Raw genomic sequence first — 22,086 nt, 5'->3', positions numbered from 1 at the left:
ATCGCAAGGGATGAACTTAAGCCTTAACAGCCAGCGGAGTAAAGATGCACCTGAAACGTCCCTCAACAGAACATCCTGACGCCGCTGTGACACTACCGGGAGCCCAGGACATACCGGTAACCCTCTCCTCTCAGCCAGCAGGCACGACAAGGAATGCCACGGAAGAGAAGACTGTATGACGTACCTAGACCCCCATACGAAGCAAATACTGGAACACTCACAAACCACTACTGAATTTCCTACCTGTTGGCAATCTGGGTTGTCAGATCAGCCCTCAAACGCTAAACCACGGAACGATTCTCCTTGCCCTGACGAAGGACCGACTGCCGTCGGCAGCAAGTTAGAGGAGGAGACAGTACGCTTCACTCTGCACACAGAATCCTGCTCTCCGGGTTCATTTGAACATGAAAATCCTCAGCACAATTACACAAATCACACACACGTATGCAAAAAGCACACAGAGATTTTGGAGGAAGAGGAAAAACGGGAGAAATTAAGAGATGGAAGAAAGATAATATCAAAAATAAAAAATTAAGATACATATTTTTAAGGACTGTACTCTTTTATTCTAATCTAACTTCTGCTTTTTATTGTTTAGTGTAAGTTACTCGTTGGTACATATAGCGAAAGTAATTGGTCACTTTCTACATTGTAATAGCCAGGCACTTTAAAAACAACTTTCTCCTGTTACAAATGGTAAGTATACACTTTTATTTATAGGAAAATTAACCTATACTACTCGGAAGAAAATGGAAGATCTCTCCCAGGGACATACATAACATACTGCTTTTTCATGTCACTTTTTCTGGAATATATATCCACGTAGAATTAGCAGAAATGCTTTGTCTAGTAAAGACAGCATTTATATTTTTAAATCAGTGAAAAAGACAACTTATTTTAAATAATATTAATTTAACTTTGATTTTATAGTTCTTATTTTCAAGGGAAGACCAAGCATCTTGTTTGTTAACCATTAAAATACATTACTACTTGCTTATATGTCGTCATTATGAAAAATTCAGCAGTTTTCCTTCTTATCTACCGCTCTATATGTATTTAAGCAGGGTAATTATATAGATTAATAAATGTATTCATACTTTCAATGTTTTCAATGATTAATGATGCATTTTTCATTTAGTAGATGATGATTTTACTCATTGCATCAAGCTCTGTTTTAAGGAATGTTAAAAATTTATATACAGATAAATTTTATTATTTGAATACTGACAGTATACAGGCACACAAAACCCCCAAAAGTTAAATTCTTCAAAGAAACAGGTAAGAGAAAAAAAAAATAATTTACGAAACCATCCTTCTAACTTGAATTTGAATCATTTTATTCACAACACTGGTATTACCTGTACTAGTCAAATGAACCGTATCTTTTAAGTTTGTAGACCTATACTGTATGCTGTAGAAGATTAAAAAATGGTGTCTGTTGTTATAATTCTCAAGGTGTTTTTCAGGATTGAATAACTTAGCTACTGAACTGAAATGCATATATACTTATGAAATATATCCACAGTGAATATATACAGTGAAATGAAGAAAATATTTCTGTTCTCCAGAAGAGGGTACAAAATCTGGCTTTGCACTTAATCAAATTCTAGTTACAGCTTACAGACTTCAAGTAGCTGAGTGATCTTGAATACCTAGTAGCTATTTGGATTTTATAATGCAAATTTTTTTAACACAACTTATATTTAAGTCTTTATACAGATAAACTGCAACTGTGAATTTTAAAGCACAGTGAATTTAAATAGCATTTAAATAGAAATTATGCACATTTTTACAGATCTGAACTTCATTTCATGTCACTGCTGAGAAAAACCTGGCATAGGAACGTATTGGACACATTTGGCCATACTAGGAGGAATCCTGTTTTAAGAGTTTTGCCTACTCATAGCAGCTTTCACGGCACTATTTACTGAGGTGGCTAATTTGCAGGTAGATAGGATCTTCCTACAACTTATCAATACACAGTCATCTTTCTAAATGATTCAACTATTCTGCAGCAAACACTCACAGATGCTGTCATCGCTGCCTCTGCATTAATCTTTTCCCAGATGAACCGTTCTTGTACACGTAGCATTTAAAATGCAACACCCCGTTCCCTGTACTCTGTCACTGCCGTTTAATGCAGGCGCTGCTGCACTGGAGCACCAGCTTGTAGGTACGCAGAACCAGTGACCGTGCCTCCCGGAGCTCCCCAGTCAGACTGCGTCGGGCTTGCGGGGCAAGGTGTTGGTAGCCGGGGGCTGCAGGGGTGGCTTCTGCGAGAAGCTGCTGGAAGCCTTCCCCCGTGTCCGATGTAGCCAGTGCCACTGGCTCCAAGCTGGACCTGCTGCCGGCCAAGGGATGGTGGCAGCGCCCCGGGGAGAACGGGTTTAAGAAGGGGCGGTGGGAAAACTGCACAACTGAGAAAGGAGTGAGAAGATGTGAGAGGATCGACTCCGCAGACACCAACGTCAGTAAAAGAGAAGGGGGAGGAGGTGCTCCAGGCACCAGAGCAGTGACTCTCCTGCAGCCCGTGGTGGAGACCACGGTGAGGCAGGTTGTCCCCCTGCAGCCCGTGGAGCAGATCTCCACCTGCAGCCCATGGAGGACCCCAGGTCAGAGCAGGCGGATGCCCAAAGGAGGCTGTGACCCCGTGGGAAGCCCGTGCTGGAGCAGGCTCCTGGCAGGACCTGTGGCCCCATGGAGAGAGGAGCCCACGGTGGAGCAGGTTTGCTGGCAGGACTTGTGACCCCGCGGGGGACCCACGCCGGAGCAGCCTGCTCCTGAAGGGCTGCACCCTGTGGGAGGGACCCACGCCGGGGAAGTCATGGAGGATTATCTCCCATGAGAGGGGACCCCCCGCTCGAGCAGGGGAAGAGAGTGAGGAGGAAGCAGTGGCAGAGACAATGTGTGATGAACTGACCACAACCCCCATTCCTCGTCCCCCTGCACCGCTCGGGGGGATGAGGGAGAGAAATTGGGAGTGAAGCTGAGTTCAGGAAAAGCGGAGAGGTAGGGGGAAAGTATTTTAAGATTTGTCTTTATTTCTCATTATCCTACTCTCTGTTGATTTGCACTAAATTAATTAATGTTCCCCAAGTCAAGTCCGTTTTGCCCATGATGGTAACTGGCGAGTGATCCCTCCCTGTCCCCACCTCAAGCCACGAGCCTTCCATTGTATTTTCTCTCCCCTGGCCAGCTTAGCAGGGGGAGCGATAGAGCAGCTTTGGTGGGCATCTGGCATCTAGCCACTTTCAACCCACCACACAGACAGTCCTCTTGCTAAAATTGTCTGATTTTTAAAGTTAACTTTATTGTGCATGTTCTGATGCCTCCGCATAACCTAATTATAGTGTATTTTTAACGCCTCTTTTCCAAGTCATGCCTTCTCAATAAGCTCATAGAACTACTGAGCTGAGGCTCTGTGCTGAATTACACAAGCCTATCTAGGGATTCAACAGAAACAAGTCCCAAGTTGATAAAAGAAATCCTTCAAATTTTGAAAACAAACATACGTACATGTAAGAATAGTGTTTATTTGACAACTTTGGGTAAAAAAAAAAAAAATCCCTTCCAGATTTACTATCTACTTCACTCCACTTCAGACTGTGGTAAAAGGCCTGCTACCCAAAATGTTTCCTACCACTTGCCAGCCTGCCCAGCTGTGCAAACTGCACCAGAATCGACTTGTTCAGGCAGCTAGAAAAGAAATCTGATTCAAGAGTAACAGACTTATTTTTCTTTTTAGCCCACTATTTCTTGTATATGGACATAGAAAATATTTGTTTTAAATTAGTATAGCAATAGGAATCCATTTGCTCCATTGTAAAAACTAGAGAAAAAACCCACTAGACCAGACTAAAGTTGTCTGAATAATCCTTTGTTGTGCAGAAGTATGAACTGACGACATGCTTGTACAATGATTTGATCAAACATCTTCATCTATACAAAGGGAATATTTTAAGAGGCCATTTAGCAGTACAATGAAATAATACATATATAAATAAAGCTTTTTAAAGACCAACTAAATATTAATCTTCAGTTTTCAAGGAAAACGGAGTAATGATGTTCCCCTGGTAAAAAGCCTCTGCATTAGTGATACAGAAAAAAGTTAAGCAATGAGCTTTTCCACACAGCACCTTGCATGGATCCACAGTAAACTCTCACAGGTGCTGTTGTTTATGATTTATAAAGAACCGGTAAATGAAGCATTGATTTTGTGCTAGATAATGTGAATGACTTGACCTTCTCAATGGCAATGAACTGGTGTAACCCCACTGGCACGAAAGAAGCGTTGTCATTCTGCACCGACTGACAGCCTGACCCTTTGCTGTTACTCTTCAGTATTACACATGCCAAGTACAGGGAACTAGTCCTTGACACACTGTGCTTCTAGACTTGGTAGTCCATCTCCATGGAAGTCTGACAAGAAACGGAAGCTCTGCTCTCACTTTGGATCTGTTGAGACAGCAGGGGAAGCCACCTGCCACCTCAGAGCCCTTGTTGGTGACGCCAGTCTCACAGATTCATCCAAATGCACAGCAGCTTTGCCACAACCAGGCTCCTGACAGCGGGGCGGCAGTACCGTACCGACGAGCCTGCTGTGTCCCAGCGCCTCCTGCACCCTCTTCCTAGCACACAGCCTGACACATGGTGAGGTGAGCCCCCACAGCGCCCCAACCACCCAGGCGCTGTAACCAAAGCACTGCTCATCTATCCCACGAGCCCCCCCCACTACGGAGAGCCTAAAACAGGCTCCCTTCACAACAACAGTTAGTGTTGGACAGCTTCCCACAGATTTTTGTACATTCACTGTGTCTCAGGTCAACCTGCTCTCAGAGAATGCGATGTGTTAATGACTCACTGCCACTGAATTTCCTGGGGAAAAAAACAAGCTAAAACAACCATTTCCTAATTGAATGCTTGTCTGCTCATGTGAAGAGTGGCACTACCAACGAAGAAATCCGCACGACAAAGAAAACACTACCCGACCCTCCAAAACCAAACAGAAGCAAAGGAGGAAGATGGGAGCAATGTAAGATGGTATTCATTTAAACAAGAAAGAACAGGCTAATGTCGAACTTGTTATAAACCATGATAATTATATATAGTTTTACTAAGTCCAAAACCAACTTCAGCTTCAAAGAACTTTACATACATTAATTAGTAGACAGAAGATGGAAATGAACAGATAACTCAGATATCAAAATTAAAATGTACTTTACTCATGGCTTTTTCTCTTTGCTTTCTAAGAATGTTTATAAAGGAATTTTAGTTGGATTTTTGTCCAGGGTGCAGCAATCTTCAAGTTTTCTCACTATAAATACCCCAAAAAAGCCCTGTGTTTTGAAAGCACTTTACCAGAAACTTGTTCCACAAATAGTTAACAGACTCAGATGAAGAACTGACCGCAGTTTTTACTCATGACCACACACACACATATTTGCAACTGCATGGGCTGAATATCACAATAAATTAAATTTCACTAAGTCTAAGTGCAGGCCACAGTTCATGCAACAACCTATTTTCTTCTAATAATTGTGATTTAGAGAAGGACTGAATAGTCCAGAAGGAATAAAAAACCAGGAAGCTTTTGAAAAACGACTCAACTCTTATTTGTTACTTTTCTCTAAACAGTTCTTCCAGGCTCGAAGATCCAAAACCTCAGTGGCTTTTCTCAATCTATATTATGATGGTCAGGCTCTTTTACTCAAGTATTGATTTACTTGTTCAGTTCTCTTACATGCATCGCATACTGGGGAATTGTGATGACTGAAAAAGAAATATATGAATCAAAACTTTCAAAGACGGTAAGTTAGACATGGGATCAAATTCCATTCTGAGGTACTTCAATTTCAGTGACAACACATTTATTCACCTAATGGAAGGTTTCCCTCTGGCTAATACAGGTATTTGTGTACAGAAGGGTACACTGTAGCAGAATCTCTGTCTACCCACGCTATGATGATGCTTGGAAGAACTCTGTGCTAGAGGGGAGGACACGCTGCAGAAGGCATTATCTTCCAACGTTCTGCTCACATTCGCCAATTCTACAATGGCTTTTCAAGCACTCTTTGGGGCTCCATTACCTGCTGTTCAATACTACTTTGGTTCTCTACTGGAAACCTACATACAAGGTTCTCCTACCTTTCCCTGAGCAACGGCACGCCTAATTCAGTCACTCAGGAAGTGAACCACTTTGGCTTTATTCCAGGATTACTGACACCGTAACGTAGCCTGAGTATCCCTTCTCCAAGGATAACAAACCATGCCAAGTGTAAACATCCAATACTAAGAAAAATTCCAATGCCTGCTTGTAACAGGAGCCGTACCCGTCACTTGCCTCTGCAAGAACATGCTGTGCTTGGTTACTGTAAAACACGCCGGGTGATTTACTGGGTGCATCATAAAGCTCCTGTGACCTCCTCTAGTCTGCCTGCTCACCGAAATACTTCACTAGATTCCTCCGCAAGTGAGCATGAAACCGCTTCGCGGCCCACTGGTCTCCCGCCCGGGAAGAGCCGCTGCCCGCAGCAGCCAAGCCAGGCGGCGCAGCAGGACCAGGTGACGAGCAGAGCGCGGTTCTGCTGTAGACCAAGCAGCTGACCCCGGGAACGTCAGCTCTGTCGTGTTTCCCTTTGGCAGCCTCCGGCTGGAAGAGCGTTTAGGAAGAGAGGTTAACTGTGTTTTGGCTGGGTTAACCGTTGTCACAGCTCTTCAGACCACCCAGGCCCAGCCGGCCTGACGCAGAGTCATGGGAACACACGGGTGGTGTAAAGCGTCTTCTCTGCCTTCCGCCTTGTAGCTCATTCGGACACAAGGGGCAAGTCCACTCCCCACCCTATTCAGATAACGAGCGAGGCCCATATTTGGTCACAGACACACTGGAATTTGAAACATTCCTATAAAACGGAATTAATTCTCTCATCTCCATGCTTAGCGCATTGACATTATGTTCATCAAAATCCTTACAGCTTGGAGCGTTTAACCACATTTGACTTAAAAACAAAATTCCAGAACTGAACATACATGTTTCTTAATGTTTGCTGGTCAAAGCTGCAATCTCTTGACAGTATGTTATTTAAATCAGTCTATTCCTTTTAAAGAAAATATTTTGGCTCAAGAAAAACAGCCTATGAGTTCAAACAAGTCAGGGGTCACTACAGGAGCTTTGAGCAATGCAAATGTAAACACAAATATTCTTTGTTTTTTTTTAAAGCAATCATTGCTACCATTCCTGTAAAGAATGCAGTCCAATTCCTTTTCAGGAGCACCGATAACTTTGAAATGATAGTGTCAACTACCAAAATTGGATCAGGGTTTGGATTTTTTTACTACATTATATTGAATTAACTAAAAGACATGTAAAATTTTCATAAACAAGGCTGAAGAACACTAAGAAGTGAGATAGTATTAATTGAAGGAATAAACCCTCTTTTGAAACAATAGCTCTCATTTGTATACAATGTGTTTTCTATTTCACACATTTGGTTGGTGATTTTTGATTACATGAATAAAGCTGTCTCGAAAGACAATGAAAAATTCAGGTTTTCAAGTCACATTACATGCACAAACAGAAGAAAACAACTTATAGCTTTTAAGACAACACATGACACAGATGACAAGGCACAAAAGCAAAATACGCAACAGCCTCCAGCTAGGACAATCGTGATATCCAGAAGGTTCTTATGAAAATGGGACCAAGAAGAGGAATTTGTAGAAGGAGGAAGCCTAGACAGACCACCACAGCCCTGGTAGCTGCACTGAAATATTCACAATGAACTGGTCGCTAGAAAGTACTGCAGCCCTTCTAATTCCCTCTGTCCCAAGCGCCTGGTGCTGGAGGACACAAGCAGTCTCACCATCAGCAGGCCACAGCTGACTCCAAGCCTAAGCACCACGGAAAGCCAGATTTCTGAAGGGGGACTTCGGCACTTTGCTCGGATATCAGGTAGTTTTTATTTCTTTTTTCCCCAAAAACTGACTGACTGTTTAAATGACTAAGTAACAAAACTGAATAGAAAATGTTTATCTCCTTTTAATGCAAAGGAAGCAACTTGCCTTTCAGCATTACGGCATTAAGCCAAACAAGCCTTTGTCACGGTCCACACAGTGAACTCATGATGGTTTGTTTGCTGTGATCCCAAAGTGCAAAATTAAGGCAACCAATTATATACTAATCAATTATATACTAATGAGAATTTGGCAAAGTACTGGGCAACTTCTTAATCGGAAACGACCAAGTGGTCAGTCATGAAACGCTATCTAGTAGGATCTGCCTTGACAGATGTTTTTATGCAGTAAGTGCTTTAATATGCACAATATCTCGTGTCGCAGATTAAGACTAGAATATATAGTTTATGTCTCCTTTGTGAAAACCTGACTCATTCTGGTAGGTATATGCTAGGCTTCACTGGGAGTGCCATCTGACTGAACGATCTCCAAATTGGCTCAACACGCAGGCATCATTTTTTATTGCTGTCATGAAAATCAATTACAACTGTACCTACTAATACCACTGCAAACACTGTTCCAACTGCTTCTGCGATGGCTGTATAGCTAACCACTGCTAACAGCCTCAGTTCTAAGAAAAATATAATATCCAGATTTTACTGCCCCCATTATAGTTGACTGTTTCAATAATAAGCTGATTAGTGAGAACAACAAGGGGTAAAAGAAACAAACAACAAGGTTTGGTTGCTAACGAAACTACTGCAATACATATTTTTAAAAATTACAGAAAAAACAGTTGCTTATTCTAAGAAGCAACCCCCTGATTTCTGTGAGCTAACAGAGTAGCAGCAGGAGAAATCAATCCAACTCGTTTTGTACTTCTGCATGGAATTTACTGGAACGCAAGTTTGCAGAGCCACACTTTTCAAACACATAATCAATGTCCAAACAGCAACCCAGCCCAGTTTCTGGAGATATATTTATTCCTCAGTATGACCATCATAAAAGAACTTCTCTGAAAGAAGGTTGTTAATTTAGTAGCTAAGTAACATTAAATAGCGTTTCTTACGAAGTGAGGCTCTTTTATTACTTAAGAGTACTAAAATATATATATAACATGCAGAGAAAACAAATTGATTACTGTATTTTAGGGACAAATGTAGGAGTGCAGAATATACCTTTGCAATTTGTTTTAAACCATGATGAAGCCAAGGAAAAAAGCTGGAAGTCCCCAGAGCACATGATTACAGGATTTGATCCATCAACATACAAGTACTAGTTTCTGCAAGCTCACATACATTTAATTTTAAGCATATGGGGATTTTTCAAGAACTTCCATGCACAACTTTTTACTTCACTGAAAAACTACAAGTGTTCAGGTATTTTTCCAGTTCTTCAAGATAAGATTTTTAAAGTGCTGTATTGGCAATATGTTAGCTTCCTGAAAAATGAATCCAACCTTTTCACCAGCTGGTTTTTTATTCTATTTCACTTTTCCAAGAAAACCATTAGCAGAAGAAGGAAACAGTAAGTATAATTCTAAATAGGGAACCAGAAATTAACATAGCATGTGGATTCTGACAAAGAAGTTGCAGCTCTGATAAGCTGTATTTTGGCTTTAATGACAGCCTTGGGGCATCCATGTGTGTACATGTAATAAATCACCCCACTGAAAAGATTATTACTGAGGAGGAAAAAGCTTTCTTGATAGCAATTACACTAAACTGTTCGAATTAGCATACCCACAGATGGTTCTTTGTTGCCCTACATACACATTAGAGAGAAGAATGTTTCATTACATTAGTTCACTCACTTGAAAGGAAAAAAATCAGGATCTGGTTATTAATCACACTAATACTACACAGGCTTTGTAAACTAAGGAGGCTTTCGACTGCAAAAACAATGTAGAACAAAAGTTAATTAGGCTTTCAAAGGCAGTGAAAGCTGGACGACAGCTAGGTGAAAACAGCAGTCTCTTAGCTGCAGGCAGGGATTCAGAAATATATCCCTGTAACTATTTGGTCTGGCAATGCTGTCCCTTTCTGAGCATGGACACAGCATGCACACCCTTTCAAGCAAAGAATAATCTAATTAAAATGTATACTTGCATATGGACATGCTGTGCCACTCCTTTCCAATTTCACTGTAAGGATTACTACAAGAATATGAATACTCCCCCGCCAGCAGCTTAAACAGTTTTCGCTTCACAGCTATTGCTGTTGCTTTCCTTCGTGTCTGTGATACAAACAGCTGTTTCTTCATTAGTCCTGTCGTCCTCCAGAAAAGCACGTGTGCTTCGGAGAAACACAAACAGGACCCTTTTGCCTAACCCACTGAGAAGCACTGGGACCGAAACTCACCCTGCCAGCAGCTTTCACGTACGAAGCTAGCTCTCCTGATGACTGTTCAAACAGAGGCCAAAACCCTGACCCTCTGGAAGAAAATGATAACCTCGTTACTTACTTCAATAGGACTAAATTTCATCCTGGCTTTGTTTCATTGGTATTCCTTCTCCCAGTTCCTTCCTTATTTGTACCTCCTTTTTGGAGTGTGTTGGTGAGCAAATCACAGAGAAGCCACTCAAGCCTTGATAAGGCATTAAGGGGAAGCTGCAGCAGCCACTACCTCGGTCTTCTCCAGAAAGTTAAGAGCTTGTCCCCACCTCAATTCACCAACAGTCTACTTCCTGGTGGGATAAGATGACTCTCATTGATTAAACTCTAGGTTGTAAGTTTCCATGTAGAAACTACAAGTTATATTAAGAGTCTACTCTCTCTTCCGGGACAATGATAGCAATAATAAAACAAACTATTTAAAGCCTCATATTTCTTGCACTCTTAGTTAAGCAGTATAAAAATGTGTCAGGGGGAAAAACCATCAAAGCCCAGTACAACAAGCAATGACTAGTCTACGAGGAACAGATCTATTCCTGCACAATACTGTGGTAGGACTTGGCTCCCTCTTATGCTCCTACCCAGAGACCTATGTTCTCCCTCTCTATCAGCCTGTCACTGCCCACTGAAACAACCTCCTGGCCTACTTCTGGCGACTTTCACAAGCACCAGACCGTTTTTTAGAGCCTGTGCAGTAAAGTTTGCCAACATCCAGGTACAACCCCTTGAAACAAACTGAATGTCCTGCTCCTTTTCAAACACCTGCTGGGTTGGTGCTGTCTAGGAAATCATTGTGTACACAGCGGGATTTGCACCCAGCTACTGGAGATACCAAAAGCTCCTGTCTCTCCTGGACCATGTTCAGAGAGTACTAGTGCACCACAGCATCTTCCAGACACTTTCTGCGCTCAAAGTTAGAAACCCCTTCTTTTGCAGACTCTGAAAAACCTCGTAACTACTATATGGAATGAAACAATCTCTTTTGAAATGGCTGGAAACATCTTGCTGAAATATATGCACCACCTGCATGTTTAATTAGAGGCCTGAGAGGGTGGCCCATTATGCCTTACACTTCTTCAGCTTTTCACTTTGTAGCCCTCATCAGTAAGTTGCCATCAACATCTCCTCATCCCTTTTATTTCTTAAGGACTCTACAGTCTTTCACTGCAGATCAGAGAACAAGTTCTTGAGATGCAATTTACAACTTTCCCCCACTTACTTTTTTTTTTTCTTCACTATTTTGACCCAACCCAATTTTCTCTCACAATTCTCCAAATGCCCCCACCCTGCAAGCTGATAACCCCCTAGGTAGAGAACTGAGCAGCAGATAAGCTCAAGAAGCTATACTTTCAGATAGCAGCTCACGACTCCCTCAGCAGTGGAAGCAGTGGAATGTTTGTGTTTAGTATTTTTTTTGTTGATAAAATAGTTTATTTATGTGGCTGGCTGCTGCACATTCTTGAGTGTGCTAACTGAAAGTTTTCAGTTAAGTAAAACTAACTTTATCTCCAAAATGCCCACTTATATCCTTTAACACCAATTACTCTTTCATTTTCTCCCCCTCTCCATCACCACTACCATTTGTTGAGACCTCTTTTACCCTTGCCGTGTCAACAATGACCAACGAGCCTGACCACAGGTCAGTGTCAGCCTCACCTGAAGGCACTCTTGCCTTCCTTCCCAAGTCTCTCCCCAGGGCACCCCTGCAGGAGCGCTCCCATCTTCTCAGAGCCACTTTCTCTTGTTTACTTGAGCTGTGCCTAACCAGTCAGACAAGGAACGACGCTTCTTCCTACATCCTCACCTGGCACCTTTGTTCAATACTCCACGATACACAGCAAGAACAAGCCTATGTCTGTGGTCACCTCCTCAGCTTTGTTAGACAGAGACGCCGCAGGCCAGGAGAATCTGAACGCCCTGAGCCTTTCTGTGCAGCTGCATGACCACGCAGATCCCACAGCCCTGGATGTTTTGGTAACTTCTGTGCTTGCAGCCTGGAGGTAGAGTGCATAACCTTGGAGGAACACACCTCACCCGGTGTCTAACTCTGCACGTCCTCACCTGCACTGCACACGTTCTGGAAGCACGTGGGTCCCCGCCCTACCTGGCAGCCAGGCACGCAGGGCTTTTCATTCGCACTTGCCAGTGACAGAACTGACAGAAAAATGTATTTCTACTGAAAAAAACAAACTAAATGAATCCCTATGAAATCATCTTTATACATCATCACAAAAAACCCAAGAGTATATGTAAAAGTTGTAAAAGTTTTTTGCCCCAGAGCAAAAAAAAAAAAAAACCAACACCACTCTAAGGAGTTGCCAATATCTGGAAAGAGTTAAAAGTAGCCTCAACATTTTTTCCCCAAACACAAATCAATGGACCGGACTCAATCACCTAAGTTGTACGTATCAAAGAATCCGCCACAGAAAACCAGCACTCCAAATAAACACCATCAACTGTGGGCACTATTGTACCTTGACAAAACGTAGCATTGATCCTCTTGTAGCCTTGTGGGCATTCCATCATAGGACTGTATCCATGGTAAGCTGAAGAAAATAATTACATCAGTTAAATACTGCTGATTAATATGCTTATTATTATGTAACTATATATATAAAAAAATTATGATGTATGGTTAAGCAGAAAATGTCAAGAAACTAAAGGTTGTACAGGTAACCTTAATTCCATCTCTTTCCACATGTATACCACTTAGGTCTTCAGTTATCCAGGCAAATTTATATTTTTTTTCCAAAAAAGAAATCTTTGAAATGAGGGCATTACCTTTCATCCTAGCTGTTCTCAAATATCCAAATAATTACTTTGCCAAATCAGCTACAAATACCATGTTGGGAAAAGATAAAAGTTGAAGATTCATGATGGAAACTCGATGGTTTCAAAACAGAAAGCAGCTTCAGAAAGCAGAATTATCTTCAATGTTAAGCAAAATTGTTGGGTACTATTTCTCCTGCCACATTGAATTAAAAAAATATTTTAAATACAGAGGAAATAGATGCAAAGAAACTTTTTTAAAAAGGCAAAAAGAAGAAAGAGACACATTTGTTATTTACCAAACAAAGTTGCTGATTTTTAGAAGACTGTGTCACTTGTTGGCTGATCAGTGTAAACTGTCAAGGGCATAACACCACTGCAAAATACAGACCGAATTCAATTTTGCCAAAATAGAAAGTGTTCAGTTAACTAGTTTTCTATCTCTATTTATTGTTGCTTTCCTCCACTTAAGGTTGCCTTCAAGACTAAAAAAAACTGTTTATTGATTCTTAAACTGTTACAACATCATAAACGAGAGCAGTAACTTCTTCGCGTGGTTATGCGCCGAGAGCCAACCTCTCGGCAAAGCCCCCTACTTCATCAAACATACAGGACTCAACTTTTGGCACTAGGATCCCACAAGCGCCTTTACTAAGAGTCAAGAGAGTTTTTTGTAATTTGAATGCTACAGCAGAGATATCTGACATTGGGTCATAGCTTTTGTTTTCCTTTAAAAGTGTTCTAGATGTTCAGCAGGGGAAAAAACCCTCCAAACCCTCAAACGCATTATTTTCCGTCTTTACTGTATATAAACTGTCAAATAAGACAGACCTGAGTGAGAGAATGTTTTCAATCGGCTTCACTTCACATATAATGCCTGAATTGCACATTTATCCCTGCAGCTTATTTTAAAACTAGTAACTGGTTGACTGTAAGGTTGGGGGGAAAAAAGAAAAGAAAAAAAAAATTTTCATTAGTCCTAAAGCTTTTCCTATTCTTTGGAAAAATTTAAGTGATGATCTTGAGTGGTAGTTTTTGGAGCGAGACAGTTTTATTTCAAATTGCTGTGATTCATATAAAATAATCGCTTAACTAGAACATTAAGATTCTCCTTACGCGATCACTTAAAGTGATAAAATGGTTAAACACAAAAATAGTATGGGTCAAACCACAGCAACAACATTCGTACAGTTCTCAACACATACTTTTCCATTTTTACAGTGACTACAACCATTTTAACACAAATCAAAATTTGAAAATCTCATCTCTCGCCATAAAATGTCAGCTACACGTCTGTTTTCAAGGCAGCTCCAATCTTTTCACAATGTTAATGTCAAAACCATTCGATATTTAAGGTGAGACCTTCAAAAGTGCCATGCGTTAGCCTCTTCCTGGTCCCCCCAAATCTCAGCGGAACTCCTATGCTCACGCTGGCAGAGCCAGATTCGTAACTGAACTGAGTATGTCCCGACTTGTCCGTGTTTGCCACTACAGACCTGATCCAAGTCACACTAAACCCAACCTCTGGTGAGCAGGAGCGGGGCCCTGCAGGGCAGCCTGGCGCAGACTGGCAGGGGAAGAGCAGAGCTCCTCCAGCCGCAGGCGGAGACCAGCCCCCGAGCTGGGCCAGGCCTTTCCCACCGCTCCAACGCACCTTCCCTTCCAGGGTGACTCAGCTGCTCTACCAAGGGCAGCGTCGGAGCGAGGTCAGATTTTAACCTCTCCCTCCCTCCTCCTCGTCCTGCCCCCGCACTGAACAGGGAACGGTGGCTTACTGGCAGCTGTGCTCTTCCTTCTGCAGAGAGCAGCAATGTCAGCCGGTCACGGCAGAGTAAGGAGCTTGTTCAGAGAGGGCTCCGTGCGGGAGCTGGATGGGGCCCCCCATTACTTACCCTTTCCTCACTTCGACAACCTGTTCGTAGTTATTAACTGCGAGCAAGCAGCCTGAGCAATCGTAACATCCCTCATGCAACACAGAAATGCACTTTGTCTTAAAAAGTCATCTTCTGTAGAAGCCCTCAAAACCGGAGATCCCTGTTCCAAAATGTCATCGTTTGTTTTCCAGTAACACTGGATAACCCGCAAACTTACAGACACGGGAGCTGTCTCGGGCCAAGTCACCAGACGCCCTGACTGAGCAGCGGCTGTTACCCAAAAGATGCAAGTACCTCTTCACAAAGTGACAAGCCCTGTTTAAGTCCATGGGAACAGGACACACGCAAAGGTACACCTATCCTTCAGCAGCTCACTGAGGAGAGAAGTGCCTGCTAACGGGGCCTGAAGTAGATGTTTAAATATTTTGCTGAAGTGGGTTTCTCAGAAGATCACATAACCTGATTACCTATTATCATAAAAATAGGTCAATCTTAAAGTTTATGAACCATAAAACCATAAAAGCAAAAAGAAGTCTGTTTGCTTCCAAAAAGTCTACAAAAAATCCAGTAATACCAATTTAGTGAAGTATTAGAACAGGTCAAAATTACATGGGACTAATGTGGAACTAACTTTGCCTGCTGAGACACTACCATGGACATCACTTAACCAATAACTTACTAATCATTTACTTGACTCTCAAGTTTTTCCATCCAACATCTCATATATATATATATATATATATGCATACTCATTTTACCACTGAAACATTCTCATTATTGAAAAAAAAACCCAACAAAACACCCCAAAACCCAAACGTGATGAAATATAAATCCTTAAGCAGCCACTCCACACTTTCATTAAATCTTATCAAAAATTTACATTCATCTTTGGAAACTGTTTGGTCTACAGAAGCATAACACTTTGACACTGACATGAGTCTTAAATTTGACATCTATGCCCAAAGGACATTTAAGCCCAGATCCAAACAAGATTTGAACATTCAAGTTGTGTGCCTAATTTCAAACTGGACATCTATAAAAACCTAACATGCTGTAAGACCACTTAAAACTCCTGCAACACTCCAAATTTCTCACCTGAAGTTCTCACAAATCTGAACATTCACCATTTGCACCCGTGCAGACTGAATAGCATCATGCTTAACTAATTCCTAAATCAAATCTAGACTAAGAAAATACACACACCTCTGCCAAAGCTTCCTGTCGGATTCAGTGAATATTCCTGAAGCATACACCTACCCAATCACACTCTTGATATAATGTAGTGGTAGATGACACTGTATTTTAAGCTGGAGAAAACAGACAGTGCACCCGTCTCCTCCTCCCTTCTTAAAACATTAATGTACAGTGAGAGCTCCCACCTAGAAAGATGAGAAATGTATCCCATTATTTTTAAGAGACACAAACCCTTACTTTCCAGGAATGCTTTAATCACAAGAACAGGATTATTCCAAGTGGCAACAGCCTCTGTCTCCTCTTGAAATCATAGAGTTACATCCAAAAAACAAGTCCAGAATGAGCCAGAAAGCAGGAGTACGCATGACTCATACCATAAGTAATTAAGGACACTGGGAAAGAGACTGGGTTCTCAGTCCTGTTCCAAGAATTGTTTCTACATTTTATGGGTTAGGGCATCTCCTCATAGGTATAAAATGCAGATTGGAAATTCTTCTGGCAGATGAAGGAACCCTGAATTGTCCCCTCTTGAGCAAGCATGCTAGCCGCTATGCATTTACAATACAGGGACAATGCCCATCTCATTAGTGTTTCAAAAAAATTGTAGACTCCAGGCTGAGACAACCACTGTTTGATCTGAGCTATGATGAACTAGCAAAGGGACTTCCCTTTGAACCAGGCCCCAAAACTTTGTATTAGTAGTTCCAACCAGTTTTGGGCTGAAGCACATTTCAGGCTTTCATGATTTTTGTCACAGCATACCTACATCCCCTCAGCAATATTCTGCACGCTCACATGCCTCTGACCAACAGGACTTTCAGTTGTCGTTAAATTACCGCTCCTTTGGAGAAAGCTATACATTGAGGGCACATTTCACAACTCATACACCAATACGGGATGCAAGTCTCTGTTAGAAACTGTATCTGTGTGCTGCAGGGATAAAAATGTAGATGTCTGAATCTTATTAACTCAAAGACCCCAAGAAGGCTCTCTTTCAGAAGCACATCAGAGGATAAACATACTCCAAAACACAAAATTTAAATGCTTCATAAACTCGCAGATCAGACTGAGTCAGCATAACTTTATATCAGGCTCTCCTGTGGAAGGAGGAGACAGAGAAACAGGAGGAACAGTAGGTTTTCTGCTGGAATTGTATTTACATCCACATTAAGACTTGCAGGCAAAAATATACTTTAAAAAAAAATCAAACACTGAACACGTTTACAGCGTTGAGGTCTGTAACAGTAACAGGGCCTAGAAGACCTAGATAAGAATGACTGCAATTCCCTGCACTATTTTTGGCCTGCTAAATGCAGGTCCACCCCATCTGCAAAAGAGAGATTACATTATCTTTTCTCATCTTCCATTTAGTGATGAAAATATGACATGACAGAGAAGTATTACTATTCCTGGGCAACAATAATGTAATTCACAGAAAGATAAAAGACTAGCTTCACCTATCATGCAAACAATTCAAAATTTCTTTCTCATTATGACATCAAATCCTAACAAAACGGTGAAGAAAGTCTTTATCATTGCCTAATTGTTGAAGAAGATATTTCAAAAAGAGAGCAAAACCACATAACTGACAATGTAGAGCCTGGAAAACTTTGGCTCCAAACTTGAAAGTTCATCTGCAATCCCAAGAGGCCACTGCGTTCTCTCCAGGCAGTAACTGGCGCCTCTATAATTTAACATTTCTGCACAAACTTAAAAAAACATAAATCCAGCTGGAAGAGGCAAGATGATTCAACGTCATTATCCTTCCTGCACTGAGGAAATGCAACAGTGCACCAATGACTCGAGGAGGACGAAGGGGAAAACCCCAACGCCGTTAACTTTGCTGGCCGCACCGAGCGCCTGCACGCTGTAACTCTGCTGGCACGCAGGAGAATTCCAGTTGCTGCAACCTGTCTCTAATCAAACCACAGCATATTCTTTCTACTAGGTTCCTTTTTTTTTTTTTTTTCCCCCAGAAAGGAAAAATACTACTTCAGGGGAAAAAAAAAGCCATAAACTGATCCAGAGAACAACAACAAAACAGCACTTACATGGCTTCTTGGGACATTTCTGGCATTTGTTAAAACCCCAGGAAGTGCCCACGGTCCCACAGCAGTCTTCTTGCTTGGAAAGGCCAGGAAGGGCTTTGCCACACTGGAACAGTCAGGTAAAGAATACTCCGGTTAGTGATACTACACGGTGCTCACTTCTAGTACAATGTTCTTTTTCAGTCATCTTGGGGCAAGCTCCTGCTGAGACACTGAAGATCCTCCGGAGCTCTCGGCCGAACTCAATAGTGCCCGTGCATCGCCACGGCTCTCCACAGGCACGAGTAAATTCGGTGACATTATTATCCTCCCCCGTGTCACTTGAAAAGGAGGAGGAAGAAACAGAACAGCATGTCACAGGAACGAGCAAGTGCATTTCCAAGGCAGTAACTCGCCATTGGCACCTATTCCCATTCCCTACATTTTTCCTCATAAAAGCGCGCTCATCCACTTTTTCAGAAGCTGTATAAATTGACTCAAATACCTTTCTAATTACTCTCTTAAAGACAGACAAGTGTGACTGTGATTTCTATAACGATATTTCCTATTAAAAAGCCTCAGCTTCCTGCCAACCTATGTTTAATGTTTATGACCACTTACTGAAAATCGCCAAATTATGACAGATTCTGCTGCCCAGATACTGAAGGTAACACAGATAAGATGACTGAAGCAGAAGTGTTATTCCAAACAACTGTTTCCCTATGCAAATATTTAAATTAATCTTGCAATAATTTCTGAGGTCAATATTCTCTCCACCCGCCCCCCCAACCAAGAATATACTTATTATGCTTTTTATTAATAAGAATACTAACTGTTGGAAGCTTACAAGGCACTAGTTATGTTCTTGACTTTCAGAATTTTCTTCCATTTTGAACGGTAAAGAAAGCTGAAATGTACGTCAGAGATGCAGACATTAAAAAATCCATCTAAACCTGTCCATTTGGTACAAAATGGCAGCGCTCAAAGCCCAACAGAAGCGCCCAAGAGCTGCACTCAGTCACCCTTCCAAAGCAAATGCTGACCTAACAGGCACTGCAGCAACCACTGCAGATGGGCCCAAGTGGGAATCTCCGCACAGAGCGAACAGACCGCCCCGAAGCCAACCTCCCCTCCTGACAGCACACAAACCCCTGACCCGAACGCTCGCTGCCCCTCAGCTTCCAGCTCGAGAGAGCGGCTCACCCGATGGCCCAGGCTGGCACCTTGCGGGGGGCCTTCACTTCAACTGGCAACCCAGGCACTCTGCAGCGGGGACGCACGCCGAACGCACAGGCACTGACAGCTCCCTCCACCCTTCCCAAAAGTCCTCCAGTGTGCTCTGAATCGTGCTGACACCACGAGTAGTCGTGTCTCTGAAGGATGGAGTTACTCGGCGTAGCTTCACAAACAGGACAGCGGGCTGCCCCACAACGTCAGGGCTCTGACTCGTCAGAGGGTCCCCTCTTTGCGCGGGGAGGGCTGGCAAGGCACCATCCCAGCCATCTCCTCGGCCCCTCTCACACAGTTACTCCCCAGGCGCCTCCTCAGCAACAAATGAAAAGCAGCACCAGTGTGCCGTTCAAACACCAAGCTGTAATGTGCAACCTGCAGCAGCTCAGCACTTGCTGCATGGGTCGCTTAGTCATCGGTCAAAGGATCCGTGAGCGGCCGGGAGCACCCTCTGTCCCAGTGAAAACCAGTGAAATGGAGCTTTTAGCACCAGCACAACTTCGGTTAGCAACAGGGTAGCACCACTCGTGCTCTGAGCATCACTTTAGGGTGACACATAATCAGTATAAAGAACAGAGGGGCCAAACACATGAAAAGAGACTGTTCAGTTATTGGGCAACTCGAGGAGTCTATTTTCACACTACTGTCTGCAGAGGGTCTTGTGACAAGTTGTCCCATGTTTCAAGGGGTGAGAAACAGTCCTTGCCTGGATGGTATTTGGCTGTGTTAAAAAGTAAAGTGTCTAAGCAAGTCCCACCTTTCAGATGCAGGCCCAGGCTTACACTGTGTGAACACGTCTTTCAGGCTGTCTTGCACCCCCCTGGCTTGGGCACTGGCAGGATTAGGACTAGACTGACGTTCCTGATCAGCCAGTCAGAGTCTGCTGAGTTCTGTTTCCAGAGGAACTCTCTGCTTGGAACTTCACAAAGGCCATCAAGATCCATAAACACGGAATTCTGCACAACCCCCTCTGCTGCAGAAGCCTGGCTCTTTTCAAAACAGGAACTAGCTCTTTTGACTGCCTCTAGCTAGATGATAAACAGGTCTTGCTGCCGTTCCCAGAAGCTCAAAAATCATTCAGCTGGAGAGTACTCATAACGTCTCCTCCAAGTGACTGCCCCAAAACCTTAGAGAATTCATGTTGCGTCTTTACACAACGCTGGTTTCTCAGCTCGCATCCCAGGTGAGCATGCTCTGGGAAGGACCATTTTACTGTTAATCACAGCCACTCAGTTTTATTTTATAATTACAGCTGCTCAATTCCTTTTGTAGAGCAGGGACTGCTTCTTCAAAGACAGAGAAGCCACTTACTCTACTGTGGTTGTCATTGAGTCAGCTAAACCAATCTGCACTTGACTCTTCTCCCTGCCTTGTGCCTCAGATTGACAACTCTGAAAAAAGGTGGAAGGAATCAAAGCTGGTGCTACACCTCCCCTTATGATCTCAGAAATGGAGCATGTGGGCAGTGAGGCACATTACCTAACATCCAGTATTCCTCTGCACGGTCACAAGCCTCAAGGACACATCCCAGCAGCTCGTGTGTGTCAAGGCAAGACTCCGCTAGCATGAGAGCCAACGTGCCATCACAAACTGCCCCCCCCCCCTTTTTTTTTTTTTTCCTTTCTCCCCAGAGCAGAAAAGGTGTCATTTAACAGTAGTAAATTAAAAGCATATAAAACAAAGGACGGGGGGAAAAAAAAAAAAAGGAGGAAGATGGACTAAAGCCCACTTTTCGTTTAGGTGTGGTGCTACAGCATTTGCACTCTACTGAAAATCATGATCTCTGTGGTCATAACTTTTTCAAATTTCCATATAAAAACCATGAGCAAAAACAAGGATGCCAAAGTCTGAGTCATCTGGCAACTGTGGTTTGTAGTCCTGTCAGTAAAAACTGGCAATGATTAAAGCTGCCGCTCCCACTGCCCCTACGGTGAATTAAAGCTCGAAGAATCAATGGTAATTTGGTTAACATCCAGATCATTGTAGAAACTGGCCAGCAAGGAAAAACAACTGCCACATGGGGTTCCTAGTGGTGTCAGACCTGTGTAATTTTGGAGCTATGCATCAGAAAAAATGACTGCTCTGCTAAGTCCTAAGCCAAGCAGAAACAGAGAGTTCTATGGCTAATAAACCCTGATTTCTCTGGTACATCTAACAGCGCTTCAGATACTTTCAACACTCATGGCACTGCACAAACCGTTTCCTAGTCAGCTACAGTTTCTTAAGATGCTTCTCCCTTTCACAAACCCTAAGCAACATGAACTGAAGCTCTGTTTCTACAGGTCTAAAAAACTTTTAGGTAATTTCTATCCACTCCAAAAGTCTTGCCCACTTCCTACTACTGAGAAGAACTCACTAGTTCTTCAGTCTGTTGCAGTCTCTGAGTCACAAGTGACTGGAAAAGTCACTTGGGGAACCCATAACTATTTTTAGTTTGTCTTGCCATTCAACACAACTCCAACACATAAATACGAGCCTAAAATAAGCCGGGAAGCTAAACACAAGCATACAGTTTGCACTATGCATGAAGATGATGACATTCCCTAAGCTTAGGTTTACGCTCTTCTATCCATCATCCACACACATTTTAAACTAATCTAGCCCGTATTCCTGAGGGCTTCTGGAAAAGAGAACAGATTTTCATGAATG

At 42.5% G+C, this 22,086-nt stretch overlaps 1 protein-coding gene across 1 annotated transcript in view; it reads right to left on the bottom strand.

Annotated features, from left to right (window-relative positions):
• LTBP1 (latent transforming growth factor beta binding protein 1) overlaps positions 1 to 22,086 on the bottom strand; it is a 193,036-nt gene that overhangs the window by 71,638 nt on the left and 99,312 nt on the right. Inside the window, exons 8-9 of the mRNA XM_086460519.1 lie at positions 18,232 to 18,334; positions 12,818 to 12,889 (exon numbers count right to left, since the gene is read on the bottom strand). Of these exons, the coding sequence (XP_086316645.1) occupies positions 12,818 to 12,889; positions 18,232 to 18,334 (175 nt within the window). The remainder of the gene's footprint in view (positions 1 to 12,817; positions 12,890 to 18,231; positions 18,335 to 22,086) is intronic.

Source organism: Leptosomus discolor, chromosome 2 (genome assembly GCF_034619465.1).
Source record: "Leptosomus discolor isolate bLepDis1 chromosome 2, bLepDis1.hap2, whole genome shotgun sequence".
Taxonomy (NCBI): Eukaryota; Metazoa; Chordata; class Aves; order Leptosomiformes; family Leptosomidae; genus Leptosomus; species Leptosomus discolor.
Note: the sequence above shows the minus strand (reverse complement) of the source record. Positions and strands in the feature narration are given on the sequence as shown.